At 30.6% G+C, this 22,126-nt stretch overlaps 1 protein-coding gene across 3 annotated transcripts in view; it reads left to right on the forward strand.

Moving 5' to 3' along the window:
• The window catches only part of osa (trithorax group protein osa), a 528,215-nt gene extending 515,728 nt beyond the window's left edge, over positions 1-12,487 (forward strand). For all 3 annotated transcript variants that reach the window (XM_089589257.1, XM_089589255.1, XM_089589256.1), the window contains one exon: positions 9,480-12,487. In XM_089589257.1, coding sequence (XP_089445383.1) covers positions 9,480-11,807 — 2,328 coding nt within the window. In that variant the 3' untranslated portion in view covers positions 11,808-12,487. The remainder of the gene's footprint in view (positions 1-9,479) is intronic.
• Positions 12,488-22,126: the final 9,639 nt, after the last annotated feature.

A 22,126-nucleotide genomic window follows, 5' to 3' on the forward strand; every position in this document is an offset into this window, starting at 1 on the left:
TTTCTCAACTCAAAAATGGTTACATGGTTAATTGTAACTTGATATCAACAATACTCAATTTATAATTACATTAAATTTCCAATAGGATTATATTGCTATTAAAATCAAAGTACTATATTTTAATTCAATTAAAGTACTCATTTGTGTTCATTAGATACTACAATATTTACTCAATACATGGATTCTAAGCATATGTTATTTAATTATTTACTCAAAACAGTAGGGCTTGATCAAGAATTCATTTATATTAAGTATTATGACTTTAGAATTTATTCATTGTGATTTATTATTTAATCTCATTTATCGCCCTAAAGTAAGCGACATAAGTTACACAATAAGTTTTTTATGTGATCCACAGGATGAATTTAAACTTGAATTAATTTCATGATTACGCGTTGTAACGTTTTTCTCTAAATTTGCTACTAATTTCAATAAACTTGACATAGGCTTATTCATCATAGTATCAGCTTATTACCAGCAAAATGTTTTTTCATTATTTTAGGAAGAAATAGCTGTACAATTAAAAATTAACGAAGTTGTTAAGGTAGAAACTTTAGATACAATATTTGATGCTTTAAAATAGTAAGATAATTTACAAATTATAAGGAATTTGTTAACTATTTTTCGTCTACGATATCTACAAATCGCTAATTCCAAATTTAAATCAAGGAAAAGTCGAATTTTGCATTAAATGAGGCTTTATTGTATTTTAATTCAGCATAATCTAAGAATATATCATACAATCTTTTTATTCTTTAATAAAAATTCAATACCCCAATGTCATTTGAGAATCTTTTCATAAGTAGATTTCCATTTTGCAATAATTTAAACGAGTTATTTTTCAGTATTTCTGGTATAGGAACAGCTGCATCAAATCTTCTTTTTAAACATCTTGTGGACTTATCATGTTCAATTTTACGAAAATAAAATATTTAAATATTTTTAAAATGATTTTTCGACCATTTAAATAAAGATTTGGGCTTGAGTATTGCTTTTGTTGGCTTAGCCGTTAGGCTAGCTCGATAAGCCTATCTTTTGAATGTGGCTCCAATTTCATCATACGCACTTTTCCCGTGAGCAGTTTTAGTATAGTGCCATTCTGCTTGAACACCAAAGTCGTGCTCATGATTGACGAGATTTGAAATCTGATATTTGTTTTTAAAGTGTTGTTTCGCACCATCTGTAATGTAACTTATCTTCTTAACATTTTTCTTTTGTTTTTTAATTTGAGGAATTAGTTACTTTTGTACAGTGTATACTGCAGCAGTGTCGTGTCTTGTACTATCTGATAAAAAAAAAACAACTTTTGTGTCTTATTTGGTCACTCTCTTTGAAATAATATATAATGGGAAAAATTGTGCACTGTGCATTATTAAAGTGAAACGCTTGCGAAGCATCTTGCACAACATAGGAGTAATTTTCTAAGAAATCAAACATAATAACTACTTCGTAATTAGAAATATTCCTTTTAATATATTTTATATATTCTGACTGCATTTTAGTAATAAATGAGTGCGGCTTGAGTACTTGTTATTTATAACACAGATTGTTGATAAATTCACTAACATCAGATGTCACAGTCAGCAATGTCGCTCTGTCGGTTGCTGTCCATGTACTATATTGTATTTGCTCCAGACCAAAGTTCCTGAAGGCCTCGGTCAACATACCTGATAACTGTGTAATATTTTGACAACTTTGACAATCATTTAAATAACATGAGTTTCTTGGATTTTTGCAAACAATCAAACTTAAAAGATCCTTGTAATTTTCAATCGGGTTTTCATAATTTTTCGTCACGTTTACTATATCTATTGCATCTAATTGAAGCTTTACATTTTGATGTATAGTGCAAACACACACGGAATAAGTTCCACTTGCTCCTGGTAAAATGCAATGTTTGGGTCGCAGTTTTGCAAAAGCACTAAAACTAATTGAAACATCGGGATGTGCTTCTTAATAAATTAAACAGTTCTTTTAAGCCAAACATTAAAAGACGTTTCTGAAAATAAGTACGTTTGTCATCAATTTTAACTGATACAAAATCTTTCACTCCAGGCATAATTCTACTAATGGAATCCTTATTAAAAATATTATTTATAGTCATCATGTGAGTATCTGATATACGTTTTCGTACTGATGTGATTATTTCACCAAAAATTCCTCCACTTTTTCTAAATTTTTTAGCTTTTCTTGCTAAATATTTTGTTGATACTCCAGGACTCTGGACGTAAAGTGAGAATTCGAACTTTCAATGGATCGGTACTTATTAATCCTGAAAATTTATTTTTTAGCTCTTGAAATAGTTCTCCTGCTTCTTGAAGAAAAGGCTTTGAACTATCATCCACATTTTTACAATAGTCGTAAGAATCGTTAAGATTGTATCATCACTGTCTATGTCTGCATTTGCACGAAGAGTATCAATTGATCTATCACTTGCACGTTTTAATGAACGCCCCAATCGATAATTATTACATACATGACTATCGTTTGGCAGATTGGGCTTCTTTTTTAATAAGCCTAATTAAATTTTTCTTAAGTTGGAGCCCTTATGTGGCTGTACTCCTTTATCTGCGTACGGATTCATGCATCGATCACGATGAATCTTATCTGCCATTGTCGAAATCTGGAATTTTTACTTTGTATCAAAAATTGTCGGAGGTCTAATGGAAAATGAAAGACTGTATCGTAATATCGGCTATGGACAAAATTTTTAGGTATCACCCTCTTCTCCTCCAGTGGATTGTTTTAATTAGTTTTAAAAAAATTTATTAGCATCAATAAGTATTAGAAACAGTCGAAAAATCTATAAGATGCAGATCGAAGTCAAATCAGAAATTAAAATATTAAAAAAATATTTGTACTTATCAAAAATACAAATATATGATTCTATTTAGAGGATGTTTTTATCAAAATTTAATAATTGCAATACCTAATTCTAATTGTAAATATTAGGATGACCACAAAGTAAATGAAAATTTTAGGGTGCAACAAAAAGGTAACCAATGCAGAACATATATTTTTCTTGTATGTTTTACTCCAAATAACTATTCGCGTAATAGCTGACAGCCTATCTTCAGGCGTCTCTTCAAGTTACATAGTGCTTGCTACTTAAGAATAGAGTAAATCAATGTATGTATATAAAACGGCTATACTTAAGCGATAATCATGGAATAATTTACAGCACTTTTATCAAATCGGGCCTGTAGAATTACATGTACAATCAAAATATACTTACAACAAACAGCACTTGTAAAAATATATAATTCTGGCGAATATATCCTGATTCAGAAAAGTTTGTAAACATGAACAATAAATATAACACATGTGAGTTCTTGATTATCGACGTTCTTTCATTTAGCTGGCCTGTTTGTAGTTAGCGTGGTGACACTTTATGTACGTGGTTAGTAAATACGAAATAATTTTTCTCATTTAGAAAATAATGTACACTTTCGAGTAGTAATACTTCACATTGAAATTAACCATGCAACAATTTTTTAATTAAGGGAACTTTTCTCTAGTACATATACCAAAAGATCTTGCAGGAAAACTTGCAGGATCTCTAGAGGAAGGGTGTATTATATTTTATAAGTATTATTTAATAATGTGTATGGTTTTAATTCTCACTGGCTATATTTTTACAGCTCATCTCGTACCAAATATATTGTGTCACTTATCTTAGAACGATAAATGAAGTTTATGAGAATATTTCGCAAAAAGCTCATCCATCAGATGGCGCAACGATGTCTAAGCGATTCACGTGGACTAGTGTACCTATATATACGATGGTGTGACATGTCGTCTAGATATAGAACCATCTTATATATAAACACACTAGTCCACGTGAATCGCTTAAGCACAGTCGTGCCATCTGATGGATGAGCTTTTTGCGATATGCCCTCATACTAGCAAAATAGACGTTAATGACTGTTTATATAGTTTATGGACAGATTTTGTTTTCTCACAGACTGATAACCTTATTAAATAAAGGTTTATTTAAGGTAATTCGCATGAAAGAAAAATTTTTTTGCTTATCTCGATGGCTTCATGAAATATTTTGACAAAAAAATACGATTTAGAGCTGTTTTTTGAGGTTAGAACCAAAATATGACCTTATACTAAGACACGTATGCTTATCTTTACTAAAACACCAAAAAAAAACATATTTACACATTTTTTTGGCTTGCAATATAAGATTTAAAGATATTTGCTTATTTTAACATTTTTTGCAGTCTTCATCGACAGTCAAAGTCATGCCATCAGCCGCCATTTTTCGATGACGATGACGATGACGATGACGAGGACGATGACGATAACGATGAGGATGACGATGAGGATGAGGATGACGATGACGATGACGATGACGATAACGATGAGGATGACGATGAGGATGAGGATGACGATGACGATGACGATGACGATGACGATGACAATGACGATGATGATGACGATGGCGATGACGATGACGATGACGATGACGATGATGATGACGATGGTGATGATGATGATAAAATTGCTATCGATCTGAGGTTGAAATCCATAAACAGTAGTAAGATTCTTAAAAAACATATCAAAACTTTGACAAAAAATGTAAAAGAAAATCCAATAGCGAAAAAGCATTGACAATAAACTATTGACTGCAGAAGGGGGTGCTTTTGTAGCTTTAAACTCTAGACTTCCAGAGAGCTTCGATCTTTGTGTATACCCAAAATAATTACCCGATAATCATCCGAAAGAAACAGTTTTAAATAAAGTCATTTTATCGATCTTATGGTGTTTGCATTATTTTTTCCCTTAGGAGATTTAGAATAGAGTACTGGTTATATTGAAAACTACTGAAATAAGAGTAAAAAATCATGATACAACATTATTCCTACAGACTGACTAAACGAAATTTATTTTAATCGATTATTATATGGGGGATGGTTGCCACAGTAATTTTTTATTCATTTTCATATCATGATTGAGTATAACAGTTTAAATTATTTGAGATATAATCAAAAAAATTTAAGAATTGAACGTTATCAAGGTTTTTTTAAGGCAATCGTTAATAGTGCATCCAACATTTTTTAAAACTTTGAGACAAAAAAATAATTGGAAATCTTTTTATCTTTCTATCTACATACATTGCAAGTCCAAGATATATGCATAAACAGTATCAAAATGCAATGTCTACAATGAGAAAGTGTAGTAGACCAGATTCATTTCTAATAGTAACATGCGATCTCAAATGAAAAGAATTAGTTAACTTTATTAAAATTTCCCAAAAATACGACACCAAATGGTATTCCAAACGTCACTGTTAGACTTTTTCACTTGAAATTAATGTCAGTTTTTGAGAACATCATTAAAAACAATAAACTTGGTAAAATATTAGCATACTTTAATACCATTAAATTCCAAATCGTTTCTCATGCACACATTTTAACAACCTTGCATCCTGATAAAAAAAATTGTTACACCTAGACAAACTGATGCAATTATTTAAGCTAAAATTTCTTCTGGTAATACAAAACTTACAAAATTAGTGGTTAAACATACGCTATATAGACCTCATACAGAAAAAAGCCCTTGTATGATTGATAAAAAATTTCAAAAATTTTACAAAAATCTTTTACAAACGTAACTTTGTTTTAAACGAATAGTTACCCTGAATATAAAAGAAAAAATAAAACTTCCGAACAACATGATAATAAATTTTGGAGAAAAGACGAAATTTTAGTTTAATTCAATGTACTACCGTATAATACATTTTTGTTAATGAAATATAAATATCATATCAACGTGTATCTATTTAAAGCATTAAATATATTTATGACTTAATACATAAAGTTAGTGACAGCGTATTTCGAAATTCAAAAATTTAAGGACCGAGACAAAAAAACTTTTGATGAAATTAATAGTTACATTGGTGCTAGATATGTAGATCCAATGGAAGCATCTAGAAGATTGCAAAAAGTTGCAATTAGTGGTAGAAGTCATACAGTTGTAAATTTAGCTGCTCACCTTAAAAACAAACAAAAACTTGTAGTTGAAGAAAATAATTATGAAACTGTTAAAGAAAACTACGAAACACAGTTAACAACTTGTTTTAAATTTAATAAACATAATGACTTTGCAAAATCCATAATGTATGTGAACATTTCAGAATACTACATTTTCAAATTTAAAATTTAGCAAAGAATAAAAAATGCAATAAAAATACTGCAATAGGTAGATTAAACATCGTATCTCCAAAAGACCCTAAGAGATTTTTTTAAAACTTGTATGAAATAAAGAAACTGGTTTAACAATGTTTAAGATATAAGAACATATAAAGAAATAACATGTGAAATTTTTAAAGATACTGTAATTGCAATGGGTTTAATAGACAGTGATAAAAAATAGATAACATTTTTAAAGAAACTACTGCTGTTTTGTTTCCATATCGATTCAGACATTTTTTTGCTTGGTTTTTAATTTTAAAAAACGTTCAGGGTGATTAAATATGGAATAAATACAAAGAATTTTTTAGGGAGGATTTGTCGAATGATAAAGATAATTTAGCTCTCTTACATATTGAGCAAATTTTAGAATCAGAAGAACCATGATGATGCTTTAATTTACCTACATCAAAAAAATGGAAGGTAAAAAGAAAGTATAGATAAAGAACTATCTCTCAGTAAAGAAATGTTTAACTTGATGTATAAAAGTTTAAATAATGACCAGAAAAAAATATTTCATATTATTTACAAACAAAAAAGTGATATTTTTCTTATAGATGGTCTGGGAGGGTCGGGAAAACTTACTTATATAAAACGTTAATAAATTTTTTTATTTCTCAAAATAAAATAAAATTATGTCAATGGCATGGACTGGTATTGGATTAATTTCGCTTCTAAAGGAAATTACAAAACATAGAACTTTTAGACTTTCTTTAGATCTCAATAATATAGAAAGTGTATTTTCAGAATTCAAGTCGGATAAAAAAAACTAGGAGAAGTTGATTTCACTAGTTGGGATCAGGCTTTAATGATTTCAAAAGAAACATTATATATAGTTGACAAAAAGTTGAGAGATTTATGTAATACTGAAAAATGTTTTGGAAATAAATTAATTATTTTAGGAGGTGATTTTCATCAGATTTTCCCAATGATAAGAAACGGTAAAAAAACAAATCATCAGTAAACAAATTATTAAATCTTTATTTTTATGAAACTCGTTTTAAATTTTAAAACTAGGAATAAACATTCGTTCTAACAATAAAGGATTTTCAAAGTTATTGTTTGAAAATGGGGAAGAGGAAATAAAAACTCTTAAAATTTCTAAAAATTGGATATCAAATGATATATATTCTCAAATATTTTTTAGTATCTATAATTGTTCGTTAAATAGTGTTATACTAACATCAAGTAACAAGTACACCTGTTGTTTAAATAATAATTCTTAAAAAATTAACTGAAGAAATTGAAACTTACTGTAGTATAGATAACGCAATTTATAAAGAAATTGATAAATCGGACGATAATATTTATTTAAATCTTTTGGTGGAAATGCTGAACATTATTTGTGAAGGATTACGACCTCATAAACTGAATCTAAAAATTGGTACAATTGTGATGTTACTTAGAAATTTAAGTATTTTAGATGGACTATGTAATGGCACACGTTTACGAATCATAAAGTTATTATAGTATTATTTAGAAGGAGAAATAATAACTGGAGAAAAACTTGGAAATAGACTCTTCATTCCAAGAATAACTTTAGACACAGAAAGAACCTTAACATTACCTTTTATTTTTTATCGTAAACAATTTCCAATCGTTGTGGCATTTGCTATGACAATAAACGAATGGGTCAAAGTTTCGGTAATGTAGGTTTGTTTTTAAGGAAACAATTTGTTATGAAAAAATTATTATAGCTGTTTTCAAAACATTTGGTAAATTTATTATTATAAATGTTTCAAACTGCAGTTGTAAAATTAAATTTTTGATTTATTGATTTAGAAAATTAAAATACAATAATTATTTTATAACATGTATTCGTTAAAGAAGTATGTAAGATACAGACTGATTTTTTAAATGGAGATAATACATATAAATACGCATATAAATTATTAATGTATTAAAGAAATGTATAAATTGATCATATACATATTACAGTATATATATTGTTATAGATACTATCCTTATTTCAAATTGGGTACAGGAACTTCTGTCTTTTTGTGGTTATGATATAGCTGAGTTTAATAGGTTATTCACTTGACCTATTTAAATTAGGCGATACTTCCACGGTTATTGTTATTTAATAATTATGTAATGTTTTAATTTGTGTATCTAGTTGCATCAGTTCATACATGCACATGTAAGGAATAATGAATGTTATATTCTTTAAAAACAGTAGTATTTTACAAAAAGTTGAATGTTCCAAGAACTTTATACTTATTAGTGAACTAAAAAAATTTGACGAAAATTATATTACAGTTTTTAATACATTATTTACTTATATTAATACATAATTAAAAACAAATTCTACATTTCATCAATATGTATGAATTCCATCTATTTGACTCCTTAGTGGTGCGGAAAAATAAATGAAAATCATTCTTACTAAAACCAAGTATAATTAAATATATTGTAAATAAAGGCGATTTATACTTAATAGAAGAGGTTCTCAGGGGAAAAGAAATATGGTGTGGAAAGGTGGTGGGGTAGTATGAAAAATGGTGTGAAGTGGCTGTGGGGGGGGGTCCTACGGACGTCCGCATAATTCTACTATGTTATTGATACATATTCTAGAAACTCGTGGAGTTTGCATAAGTCACTTTCTAAAAACACACATGTATATATACGTGCCCGGCAACTTTCGTATTCCCTGTTAAAATGTATGAAAATTTTTTCTTTTGTTTTATACAATGTGTTCTGTGCTAGTTTTCTTCTCGGTACTTTCTCTTTTGAGATTTGGCTGATCTGTAAGACGGCACACTCTTGAGACAGCCTAAAATTCACACAAATATTGTTTATTAAAAAGATTTACCTATACTCCTTAGACCATTAGTAAAAATTGCTTTTTAGTGTCACTAGGAACTTATGCTTTAACAAGCTGAGTTTTTTATCATTATTTTATAGAACACAAATCTACTAAATAATCACACCTTTAGAATTTGCATTATCTCCGTGTATTTATTATTTTAAACGTGATTCTTTTTTACTACTAGTTCGACTTATTTTAAATTTTATTGTATTATCTTTAAACTGTTGGTTGTCAAAAGTAAGATAATTTGAATTGTTTCATGAATCCTTCTAAAATACGATAAGGCATTGATCTTCTAACTGTGCGACCTTCTTCATGTCTTCATTTTTTTACAAAAAATCAGTCCTTAATAATTATTTCTTTTACAAGTCTACCTACTACAATTATTATTATAACAATGTATTTTTTGTAAATTATACTTGAAATAAATCAACTTTAATGTTATTGTAATTTTTTTATCATTATTTCAGAATCAACTTGGAATCAGCTCGGCACTGAATCAACAATCTATCATAAAAAGAGAAATGACGTTTCCTCCTGATAGTATTGAAGGGATAACGCCTTTATCGTACAAACGAAGAAAATTAGCTCGTACTGACATTGCACCTGTAGAAGCTTGGAGAATCATGATGGCTCTCAGGTCGGGATTATTGGCAGAAAGTTGCTGGGCATTAGATATATTAAACATATTATTATTCGATGATTCTTCTATACAATACTTTGGATTAGCTCATTTGCCTGGATTACTGGATATTTTATTAGAACATTTTTCACGCTCTCTGTCTGACATGTTTGATTCTTCTTTAGTCAATGAAGATTGCTCTTATCGTCAACTTAGCATAAAAAACTCGAATATTGATCTTGGAGCTATTATCACTCCTATCGATCCTGACGATCGAATAAAACTTTTGTCCTCTTCTAATTATACGTTCATATCTCGACGAGGAAAATCAGTTAAATATATTCCAAAAGATGATGACATATTTGTTCTAGATAATCGTCGATCTTGGGATCAACAACAGAAAGAAACTGAAGTAGAACCATGGCACATCGACTGTGATGCCATAAATTATATTGTTACGTGTTTTGAATCTGAGATAAGCACTGGTCCTTTGACAAGCCATTTTGGAACCGAACAACTTTTAGTTTTACAAAAAGATTTAAACTACAATTACTCTAAAGGTAACATTCAGAGTCATCAATCTGAAAAATTTCATGATAGTATAGAAGAAAAACGTACAGACATTTCACTTGCAAAGCAAAAGGAAAGTTTATCCGATACCAAACAATATTATCAAGACAAAAGAAAAAAATTGAAAACTCTTAGCTATGTGCTTTCTAGAATCAAAAAAGAACCCATTGAAATGAATGACCTCACGCGGGAAATCTTTGAAAAAAAACATGATAATTTAAGAAAAGACTTTGGAAGTGGTGTAAAACACTCCAATGATTTCGCAGATCAATTGAACTCAGAAGTTTTAAAATCTAGGAAAAACACTTATGATCAAAACCATATGCAAACTACTTCTATTTTTAAAAAAGATTTAGAAGAAGAAGTTGTAGAAAAAGAAGAAAGAGAAGAAGAAATAGAAGAAGTTTATGAATATGGAGAAGACGAAAACACGCAGATTGGTAATGAGTTTGAAAAAATTGAAAAATTAGAAAGAAAAAATAAACAATCCAAACATGAAACGTACGAAATATCCACGTTAATCAAAGATCAATTAAAGTTAAGAGTTCGAGATCCTGCTGGAACTCTTAAACGAAAAAAAATTACTGATTACGAAGATGAAAGTTACTCTAGGGATGAAGCAAGCTTACACCTAATTACCGAAACGCAAGATAATTTAGCACGGCGCTGTGTATGTCTCTCAACTATTTTAAGAAATTTAACATTCATTCCTGGTAATGAATTAGAATTCACACGGAATATAACATTTTTAAGTTTATTAGGAAAGCTTCTCTTACTTCATCATGAACATCCTACACGTACACAAAGAACTCGAAATTACGATAGAGAAGAAGATGCAGATTTTGCTGAATCATGCAGCAGTTTGCAAGGAGAAAATGAATGGTGGTGGGACTTTTTATACCATATACGTGAAAATATCTTAGTCATGGCAGCCAATATAGCTGGATACATGGATTTAAGTCAATATCCAGAAGAAATATCTAGACCCATCTTGGATGGGCTTCTGCATTGGTCCGTATGCCCTGCAGCTCATGGTCAAGATCCTTTTCCAACTGTAAACTTGAATTCTTCCCTCTCACCACAAAGACTAGCTCTTGAAGCTCTCTGTAAATTGTGTGTGACTGAAAGTAACGTAGATCTAGTTGTAGCGACACCTCCATATTCCAGGATTCAGAAGTTATGTTCTGTACTTTCACGGCTACTTTGTAGAAGTGAAGAACAAGTTTTAAGAGAATTTGGCGTAAATTTACTTCACTTTCTTTCTGCAGCAGATAGTGGAATAGCTCGCACTATAGCATTGCAAACTCCTTGTGTAGCATTACTAGTGGCTTTTATTGAACAAGCAGAAAATAGTGCTTTAACCGTAGCAAATCAACATGGTATAGCAGCTCTTCGAGATAACCCAGAATTAATGGGAACAAGTTTGGATATGCTTAGACGAGCTGCCGGTACATTATTAAATCTTTCAAGACATCCAGACAATAGAACTTTATTATTACATCATGAATCTCGTCTTCTAGCACTTGTTATGAGTCAAATATTAGATCAACAAGTCGCAGCAATAGTTGCTCGAGTCCTTTTCCAATGTTCTCGTGGAGCTTCGTAAAACTTTCTTTATAGTTAAAAACTTGCTATAAAAGTTTCAATGCAGATTTAGATACAATTGTTTGTATCATTACAGTTGGATAGTAATTTGTGCGATATAATTTAGCTGTCAATTCAGTAATAAAAGTGAAAATGCAATCAATGTTACATTACAAGTATGTACAAAATACATGTGAATGATAATGACGTTGTTCCACTTATTTTAAAATTTTACGCGGAGAAAAGTTACAACAACTTTTGATTCAGTTACTAAACCTACTTCGATTATACATATCGATGCTCTAACGTAGGATGAGAATTAACATGAAGGGATAAAATTAAATTCCAATGAAATGCAAAACAATGAAAGTGAAGCGTTTGTTGTTTGAATTATCCACGATTTAGCCATTTATTAAAAAAAAATTATAGTCGATAATATTAAAAGAGACTTGAAATACATTACAGCACATAATATAATTAATACAATTTTAGTTATTAATATTAAGTAGAATGAAACAATGTGCTGTCTATTCATTGGGTATAATTTTTTATATGATGAAAATAATGTACTTTATAACTTCTGATAAAATGATTATGTAAAATAACCATAGTTTTCAGGAAATATTTGTCTGTTCATGTAACTAACATGTGTATTAGTATCTTTCTTACTGTATGAATACTACAAAATTGAAATATAAAGCTCCACAGATTATTCGTTTTAATATAATTTTAGAGTCATGATTGTACACTATTCAAAACAAATTCAGTTTTGTTTTTCCTGTTTGCACATGCTATAGATATAACTAATAACTTACAGAAGGGATTTCTTTTATAAGTTGTATAAAATGCTCTAGTATATTAATATTAGGCTTTGGCTTTTTTCTGGTAAGTAGTGAAGGTAGTCGGAATGTAATTTATTGGCAACTATAATTTTAATGTTTTAAATTTTCAACAAAGATAAATTATCAACTTGTAAATAGTCGAGTTATTATTATTTAAAAATATAATAATTCTTTATAGTCAGTCTAAATTTTGTAGTGTTTTAGAAAAGCTGTTAAAATTGTATATTATTAAGGCTAGGGTAGAACGTTTTTCTCAAGTTACTGATGCGTATGGTAAATTTCTAAGAAACCAAGTTTGTTTTCAGATACTCCTTACATGCGCACAGTTTTTTAAAGTCTTATCCTTAAAATTTAAACTTTTTAATAAAAGTTTACTAATGTAAACTTAAAAATTTTAAAGAAATGTTAGTCTAGTACCAAGGCTACTAAATCTTTACAGTGAAGTAACATGCTACTGTAAAATAATTTAAAAGCTATAAAATATGAATAATATTAATAATCAGAAATGTTAGATGATTAATTTCATACAAAACTTTTACTTCGATGGTGACAAAACTGATACACAATGATTTTTATGTTTCAAGAAACATTTTTAAATTTTTTATCCGTCTGGTTTTTTCATAACAAAACAGTAAAATGTAACTTTCAATTTCAATAAAAATATTGTTACTTAAAAAGTAACAAGGGTAAAATGAAAGATATGAAGTAAAAAAACTTATCTAGTTTCTTCGATTATAAATAAAATTACTAATAAAAATTATGAGTTTGACTAGACAATAAAAGATGGGTTGATAAATTACTAGATAGATTTCGGATACACACCGTCCATAATGTGTATATGCAGGGGTAGGGTCTACTTATTAGAATCACTGAAACAATGTGTGCATAGCATATATATGTATATAAACACACACTCACTGTACGCTACTAAAGCTTTGTCTCCTTGTGCGTTTCGCATGTCAACCCCTACACTTATTTGTCATTTAAAAAATAAGAAACTGTTTGCATGTATTTCCCATTTTTATAACTTTTCCAGATCCTGATATTATTTTCGTAATAGTATGAGAAGCCTTCTCCGATTTCACGCGTTTGTGAATATAATGATATTATGTTAAACTATGACTTTCTATGTGTCATTTCTCTACATTCAATGATGTGCCCCGTATGAAGATGATCTCCCTGTCGATAAAATTTCTACTCAATAGAGATTGGGGGGCAGTCTTATTTCTTAAGTTTACTTTTCCAAGCTTTATGTACATGTTTTTAATTTCTTAACCTACAAAAGATAAGACTATTAAAATTTCATCGTACTCTGCTTGGAATACAAATAATTACAAAATATTCTCACAAACATGCATCCATCTAATGTCACAATAAATAATTATTAAATTACTTAACTGGCTCTGTATGTTTACTTAAACTTGTAAGTCACTTTGATGGGGCAGTAATTCCAAGGTGTTTGGTATAGCGTAATAAAAAGTAATTTGAATGTATGTAATGTATTGAATATGTATCAGATTATATCATAGAGAGACGTATAAAAAATGAAATTTTTTTTTCTTACACCTGCGCCGGAAGTTCGTTGCATCTGACCCGATTTCGAGTTAGAAAAAGCTTAATATCAGTCCTGCCTTATTTACGCAGAACCACGTGCGCAGGTATATATAGTTATATATTATGTGACGAGAAGCAGCAGCAGCAGCAGAACTGCAGAAGAAGCAGCAGCAGCAGACGTTATATTACATACAAATATGGCTACGGAAGTATAACCTTTACAGTTTATGCAACATAGAAAATCTTTGGATATATTTGAGTATCATAATCAAAACAAAGATTTTTTCACAAATAATTTGAATTTTGTTTATGTGAAACGCATCTTAATAATACACGTTATATCACAATGTTATATAAGTGAACTATTTAATTTTTTAAGCGTTATTTTTTTCACATTTGTGTATGGAATAGGCAAATGACGTCGCATGACCATTATACTTTAGTGAAATATGCTATACATTAAATGCCCTGATCAGACACTATTGCTTTGACAGCGCAAGATCATCGATAGCTTCTGCTGTAGATAGTTTTTCTTTGTGTTTCCACGAAAACATAAAAAACATCAGCATAAATTGACTTCAAAATGAAATGATCGACTGTCACAGGAGCGTGGCCGCTGCATACAGTGCAGATGTAGAGGTTCATAAAGTATAACGACTTGACTTCTAAATAAAATGATCGACTGTCACAGAAGCGTGGCAACTGCATACATTGTAGAGGCTTAAAAAGTATAACGAGTTGACCTCTAAATAAAATGATCAACTGTCACAGGAGCGTGGCCGCTGGATTTAGTACAGAAGTAGAGGTAACCTGAATCATTAATATGAGTACAACGAAGGGTACGAATCATATAAATTTTTGTGTTGAACTTTCGGCGGAGGTGTAAAGAAAAAAAGTATACGTACCACGGCCAAAAAGTGGGGCTACTATTAACTGCACAGTACCAATAATATAGCGTGGTCAGTAATAGCCCCATTGGCCGTGGTGTATGTACCAGACCAGTGACGATTTAACATAGAAAGATAGTTTATATACATATTACTTAACAGTTGTTCTATCTAGCTGTTCATCTTGAAAATAAACAAAAACTTATATTTAAAGAAAATGATATCAAAAGCGTAATAAAAAATAATTAAACACCCTTTACAGCTTGGTTTAAATTAAATAAAACAAATGATTTTGCAAAATTACTAAAATATGTCAACATTCCAGAACATTACATTTTTGACAATAAACTTGAAATTTGGAAAAAGAAACATTATAATAAAAAATATTTCTGTAAGTAGATAAAACATAGTATCTCCAAAACATCATAAGCACTTTTTTTTAAACTTATTTTGAATAAATTACATGGGGCTACATCATTCGGAGACGTTAAAAAACATAATGGAATAATACATAAAAATTTCAGAGTTACTGCAATTGCAATGGGTTTAATTGTAGACGATTCAAAAAATGATAATATTTTTAAAGAAGCAATAAAAATTATGTTTCCGTACCAGTTAGGACAATGTTTTGCTTGGTTATTAATTTCGGAAAACATTCAAGGAGATAAAATATGGAATGAATATAAAAAATATTTTACGGAAGACTTCGATAATGATAAGGATAATTGTGCTCTTCTACATATTAATAAAATTTTGGTATCGGAAGATAAATCATGTGAGTCTTTTAGTTCACCGACACCAACCATTAGCAACTATGTATAAAATTGCAATATTGAGGAAATATCTTTTAGTGAAAAAATGTTTAATATATTGTACATAAATTTAAATCAAGATAAAAAAAATTTTCTTAAACTATTTGTAAACAAGATAAAAAAGTGTATTTAATAGATGGTCCTGAAGGATCCAGAAAAACCTACTTATATAAGACACTCATTTATTACTTTCTTTCTAGAGGTAAAAATATTTTGTCAATGGCTTGGACAGGAATTGCATCTGTTTTACTACTAAAAAGTATGACCAGTCATAGAACTTTCCGTTTACCTTTAGACTTAAATAATATTGGGAGTGTATTTTTAGAATTTGAAACTGAAAAAAAAGGAAAGTTGATTTAATTATACAGGACGAGGCTTCTATGATTACGAAAAAATCTTTAGAAATCGTTCATAATACATTAAGAGACTTGTGTAATACAAAACTTTGCTTTGGTAATAAACTAGTAGTATTAGGAGATTTTCGACAAATTCTTCCAGTTATAAAAATCGGTAATAGAACTGTGATAATAAAGGAAACTGTTAAATCATGTTTTTTATGGAACTGCTTCAAAATTTTAAGATTAAAAAATAGTATTCGTTCTAGTGATAATTAATTTCCAAAATTATTGTTGAGAGTTGGAGAAGAGGACATAGAAACATGTAACATTCCTAAATCCCGGGAAACAGATGATGTCTGTACCAAAATATTTGGTAATTACAGCAACTGTTTTGGTAATAACGTAATACTAACTTCACATATTGAATATACTTTTTTTTAAAAAAATAAGATTTTAAGTAAATTAAAAAACGGAGAAACTAAAATTTATTACAGCATCGATACTGCAACCTATAAAGGTGTTGATAAATCGGATGATAATATTTATGCAAATTTTTCCATAGAAATGTTAAACAATATTTGTGAAGGCTTGCCAACTTATGAACTTAAATTAAAAATAGGTACTAAATTTTAGTATATTAGACGGATTATGTAATGATACACAATTGCGAATTACTAAGTTGTTGAAGTATAATATAGAAGGCAAAATAATTACGGGAGAAAAAAAGGGGGAAGAAATTTAAAGTCATAATTAATTTATAGAGGGTCGTTGCGTAAAGTGTCATTATTATTATATATTAAATTATAAAGTTAACTGTTACATTATATAGTTAACTGTGTAGGGCATTCCAAGCAACGTTCCACCATACAAAACCATTTATATTGGTAGTTAATTATGACTTTAAATTTCTTCTTGGCGATGAGATGAATCATGGTGATAAGACAGTTTTGTCTTGAAGTAATTTAATAATGAAGCAGATTAAAAATAATAAATTAATCCATCTACAACATGTACACGTCTGTATACACATCAAGGTCTGAGAAAGACGGCGTGATCCCTGTCAGGTTTCCCAAAAATAGTGTGGCTGTGGTGGGAGGGGGGGGGCGTCGTCACAAAAAAATGTGTGGGAGGCTGTGAGGGTTTATGTCCTAGTAGGTCTTGCCTTTTGAGCGAGCTGCGCGTTACCTTTTACAACTAGATAACAATTTAATGAAAAGATTTACTTCTAGATATTGTTTACATATATATTGAATAAAATTGTATTTTAATTAGATGTTCTTTATAATATTGAACGATTAGTATACTTTCTTTGAAAATGTTGTAACAAATTTAATCTTGACATTGCAAATTTTCAAATAAGCCAAATTATGATTATATATCATTTGAAATGCTAGGTAAACCTCATATTTAATGACAGTTTTAAAATTTGTTTTTAAAGTTAAAAAAAGCAAAATATTCTAGTTACCAAATAGTTATTATTGTTTTTGATTTTAATTTATATAAAATTAAGTAGTAGGAGCAACGTTGTTTAGAAGTTAAAGAACGCGTAGCAACGTAACTTACGAAATTTTAAAGGGAAATGCTATTGCGGTGTGTTTCGAAGAAATGGTTTCTTGGTTTGATGATATTTTGGAGGAGGTAGCCATAAAGACTTTTTATTTGGGTTTTGTTAGAAAAATTGTAAAAAAATTATTTTACTAAAGTTTTTGATAAAAATATCGAAGATCATACATTTTTTTGTATCTACAAACTCTTAAATTAAAGATCAGTTTTGTCAATTATTTAACATATCAATGCCCAAAACAGATGCGTTGCAGCAACAAATTTGTTTTACATTAAACTTAATATTGTTCACTTATTTTTCAAGTAAAAATAATGTGTTTTATTGTTTGGACTGGTATTGCATCTATTAAACTTCAGAATCCTTTGTGTAAATCTTAAGATTTGAAGAATAGCAAAATTGTTTTGAAAAGATAAGAATAAAAAAAAAGCTGAAGTGGATTCAAGTATAGAATAAGGCTTTTATGATTCTACAAAAAAGCTTTGTAAATTCATATATAAGACAATACTGTACATGATCTGTTTTTACGAATATATTTTTATAAAACGAATTTATAGTTTAAGGGACAAATTTTTGTTCAATACTACCTGTTTTAAGAAGAAGTATTTGGAGCATGATCATAAAAAAACTATGTTACAACCATTTAGTTTGTTTTACTTTTATATTTTAGAATTAAATGTTGATATTAACTTTACAAACAAGCAATTTTGATGATAAATGTTCTAAATGAAAAGTAACGAAGAAACCAAAATCTTTAAGATAAGCTACAACAGATATGACAGGGTCATTTTTCTTTTTGAGCCAAAAAACACCAAACCTTGACTTGATACCAATTTTGATGCCTCAGGCTTGTTTTTAATGCTCGCCTACGTGTGTTTACCTCTTTGACATGTTTCATGCAAGAGAGATAAAGAAAAAGACAGAGTAAAACAGCCAGTATAGCAAGAAAAGGGAAGAGCAAGAGTGGAAAGCAAGAATATATAGAAGACATGCAGACTTGGTAGACTGGCTAGTGAAGGTGCTTTTATAGTAGATGGCATTCAAAGGAAATGCTCGATACCTCGGTTCTAGCTGATGTAGTCTTAAATAATCTCTAGTAAGCGCCAGCGATACTAGTGCCACCTAGGGCAGTGTTTCCATACAGCATCTGCTAGCGTAAGCCAGCGACTAGTGACTTCTGACATACCTTAGACCAATTCATCTAGCGATATGACGACAAATTTTATGTAAACAGTAGTAGCGATTAAACAGTTGACCAGCACAGACCTTTTTCTCACTCTTATACGCTGTTGGCGTGAGTACTGTTGGCACATGTAGTGTATACATGCTCACTAGATGTAACGCTTTGAAACTAGTTAAATCTCATGTATACCAACTACCGGCTTCATTACAAAGTGCATGTCAACGTGTATACCGTACGTTACCTGTGTACATCGCGCTCCCACTTCTTACCACTCTCCTACCTGTGCTGCCCCTCTGTGTAACCTGCAGCGGCTAAAGCAGCTACAAAGCCGTTTAGAGCCAGGCGAAAAGAAAAGCGAGTTACGGCCCTGTTCATCGGCACACGCGCTTCGTGCTACAAGCTTTTTCCCGCCGGGAATTCGTCACGCTTGTCACTTCTTGATTAATGCACGAAAAGTCTTCTTTTAACACCAAACTTATCGTTAACACACGATCTGGTAAGTTATGAGTTATTATTAAAGCCCGTCCACTTCAGATTAATGTTAAGAATTTATATTTATTTTGACATAGTTAAACGTGTCAATGACTATCTCAAAAAAATAACGCTTAAGTTCAGAAAATGTTCCGGGAACGAAATTTAAAAATCGGTACGACTACTTTAAGAGCATCTAAGTATGACAAAAAATACCTAAAGATAGTATTAATAAGTGCTCATAACATAAATAAGTTGTAAAAAAGGTAATTAAAACTGTCTAACCTCCCTCCCTTTAATTCTCATATGCGCATGTGCTGCTTTTATAAAAATCAGTATAAACAAATCGTGTACTGTTAAGGCACTGCTTAAAATACTGTACATTGTTTAATATTATACAAACAATGAATCAAAATAAAAAGAACAAAGAAAAAATGAAGAAGTGGGCGCACTTTTCCCAAAAAATAGTAAAGTTTTACAGTTTTTTTGTTGTTGTTATCCGCTATGTTCGCACTAACCTCAGCGCTGCACGTGGCCAAGAGACGAAATACTATAGGCAGGATAAACGCAACTAATCGCTGTGTAGAATGCATTGTGATAGTAGTATTTTTATTATTTCTATTACAAGTAATTAACATTGCGCACTACTGGATGAAGAAAATTATTATGTAGGATTCGATAAAATATTAAAATATATTGGCGATGGTGTTGGGCCGTATGAAGAAGGTCAGCAAGTGTATAAAGCAGGGCATATAATTTACTGCGGTATCAGTCAAGAAGCTCCTGATAGTTGGATTAAGTTTTTTGCGTTACGCTTACAAACATCTTGACTTCACGATACTTACTCCACACGAATAACAAATTAAAGTAAAGAAATGCGAGGCCATTTTGTGTAAGTGCTAATGCACTTTAGGAAAGTGCAAACACTGTGTGGCTGTGTTGATTCATCTTGACAAGTAAATGTAAATAATAATATTTATTTATATTACATTTCATTGAAACAATTAGAATAATAAATTTTTTTCTTGTACCTAGAGCTCCATCGAATATGTTCAAAGTATTATCGTGTACTGACACTAAGCAACAGTGAAGACAGCTCAAAAATATCACAAAACAAATGTACAAAGCTGTGCCTTTAGTGCAGTTTCAGGAGCTTTTTAACTGATAACGCAGTAAATAATATGCCCAGCTTTATACGCTCGCTGACCTTCTTTACACTGCCTAACACCATCGCCAATGTATTTTACTGTTTTATCAAATCCTACACAACAATTTTCTGGATTCATTATTGTGCAATTTTAATTACTTTTAATACAAATATTAAAAATACTTTTTTTACACTGCATTCTACACAGTGCTTAGCTGCGTATTTATCCTGCCTATAGCGTTTTGTCTCTTGGCCACCTGCGGCGCTGATGTAGGTGCGAAAATAGCGGATAGATCCTTATTTTCTGCCTTTCTGCAAAAAATTTTACTATTCAAATTATTATTTTGTTGTTTACCTAAAACAGTAACACTCAAGGGTTTACACATGGTCAAATCCGAGGGGCTAATCACTCCCAGTCCTCTTAAAGTTCTCTCAAAAAGTCCTCTATAGTTTTCTTAGTACTGTTTGAGTCCTCTCTGTTGTTATGTCGGTAAATTAAAAACTACCAATAATTTTTCACCCGCTCATTTGTAAGGAAATCTCCATGTAGATTTAAAAGCAATTCAAGCAAGGACCCACGTGTATCCGAAAAGAGGCATGAATCACCTGCAAGTTACTCGTAGCTGCAGCACGATGACCAACTATGATTCATGCACATGCACAAGGGCCTATGCTGACCGGAAATGACAAGCAAAGTAAAAATGAAATGATTATTAAAACCAATTGATGCAATAGTTCAACTGGGAACAGCTGCGCTGAAAATTAATATTAGATATTAGTATGTATAGATTGAGTTTGAAAGACGTGATGTTAAAAACTAGGATAACTTAGAGTTAAGACCCATAGACTAAGCAAGAATATTAGCAAATGCTAGAATTATCACATATGGCTAATACAACCTGTACACGCTACACCATTAGCCACTAACAATATTACATAAACCTACGAAAGCAATCTTATTAACTTTCAAAGAATTATCCGATTTTTACCATTCATGTTCGCAGGCTCATGGTTTACTGTGTAACCCTTATGTATCGCGTTAACAATTTTGTTCACGGTAACAATGTTTACTATTCGTTAATAATGATAATACCACATCTTAACGTTAATATCAAGTTATGATAAAGTCTTGTAACTTTTTAATGTAAAAGAGAAAGGAAGGGCATGAGTAAGTGAATCACCTTCCCTTCTCTTGACGCATAGAGGAGAGCAAACTGGATGTGGGATGTGCCAATTTTTGAGTGGCTAAACTAGAACAGTTCTAGCCAATTGGATTTTCGACTGTTGTCTTTTCTTCAAAATTTTCCCCTGGCAAGTTTTCCTGCGTTTTTCGAGCCAGTTCGAGACCGAGGTCCGCTTCTCGCAATAAAAAATCCCGGAGGCCCAGAGGAAAATGAGTTTGGCACACGACATTCAACGATACCCTTCCAAGTAGACTAAGAAGTAAGAGTCCGCCTCTGCTACAACCTAGTCTACTACGAAGTGAGGACACAGTCGAATTTCGTTTGTCACCGTCGAACGATCAACTGGTAAACAGAGTCTGCCT

The sequence above is a fragment of the Copidosoma floridanum genome, unplaced genomic scaffold, assembly GCF_036245765.1.
Source record: "Copidosoma floridanum isolate Cflo_tuat_1 unplaced genomic scaffold, Cflo_Japanese_pri ptg000008l, whole genome shotgun sequence".
Classification (NCBI taxonomy): Eukaryota; Metazoa; Arthropoda; class Insecta; order Hymenoptera; family Encyrtidae; genus Copidosoma; species Copidosoma floridanum.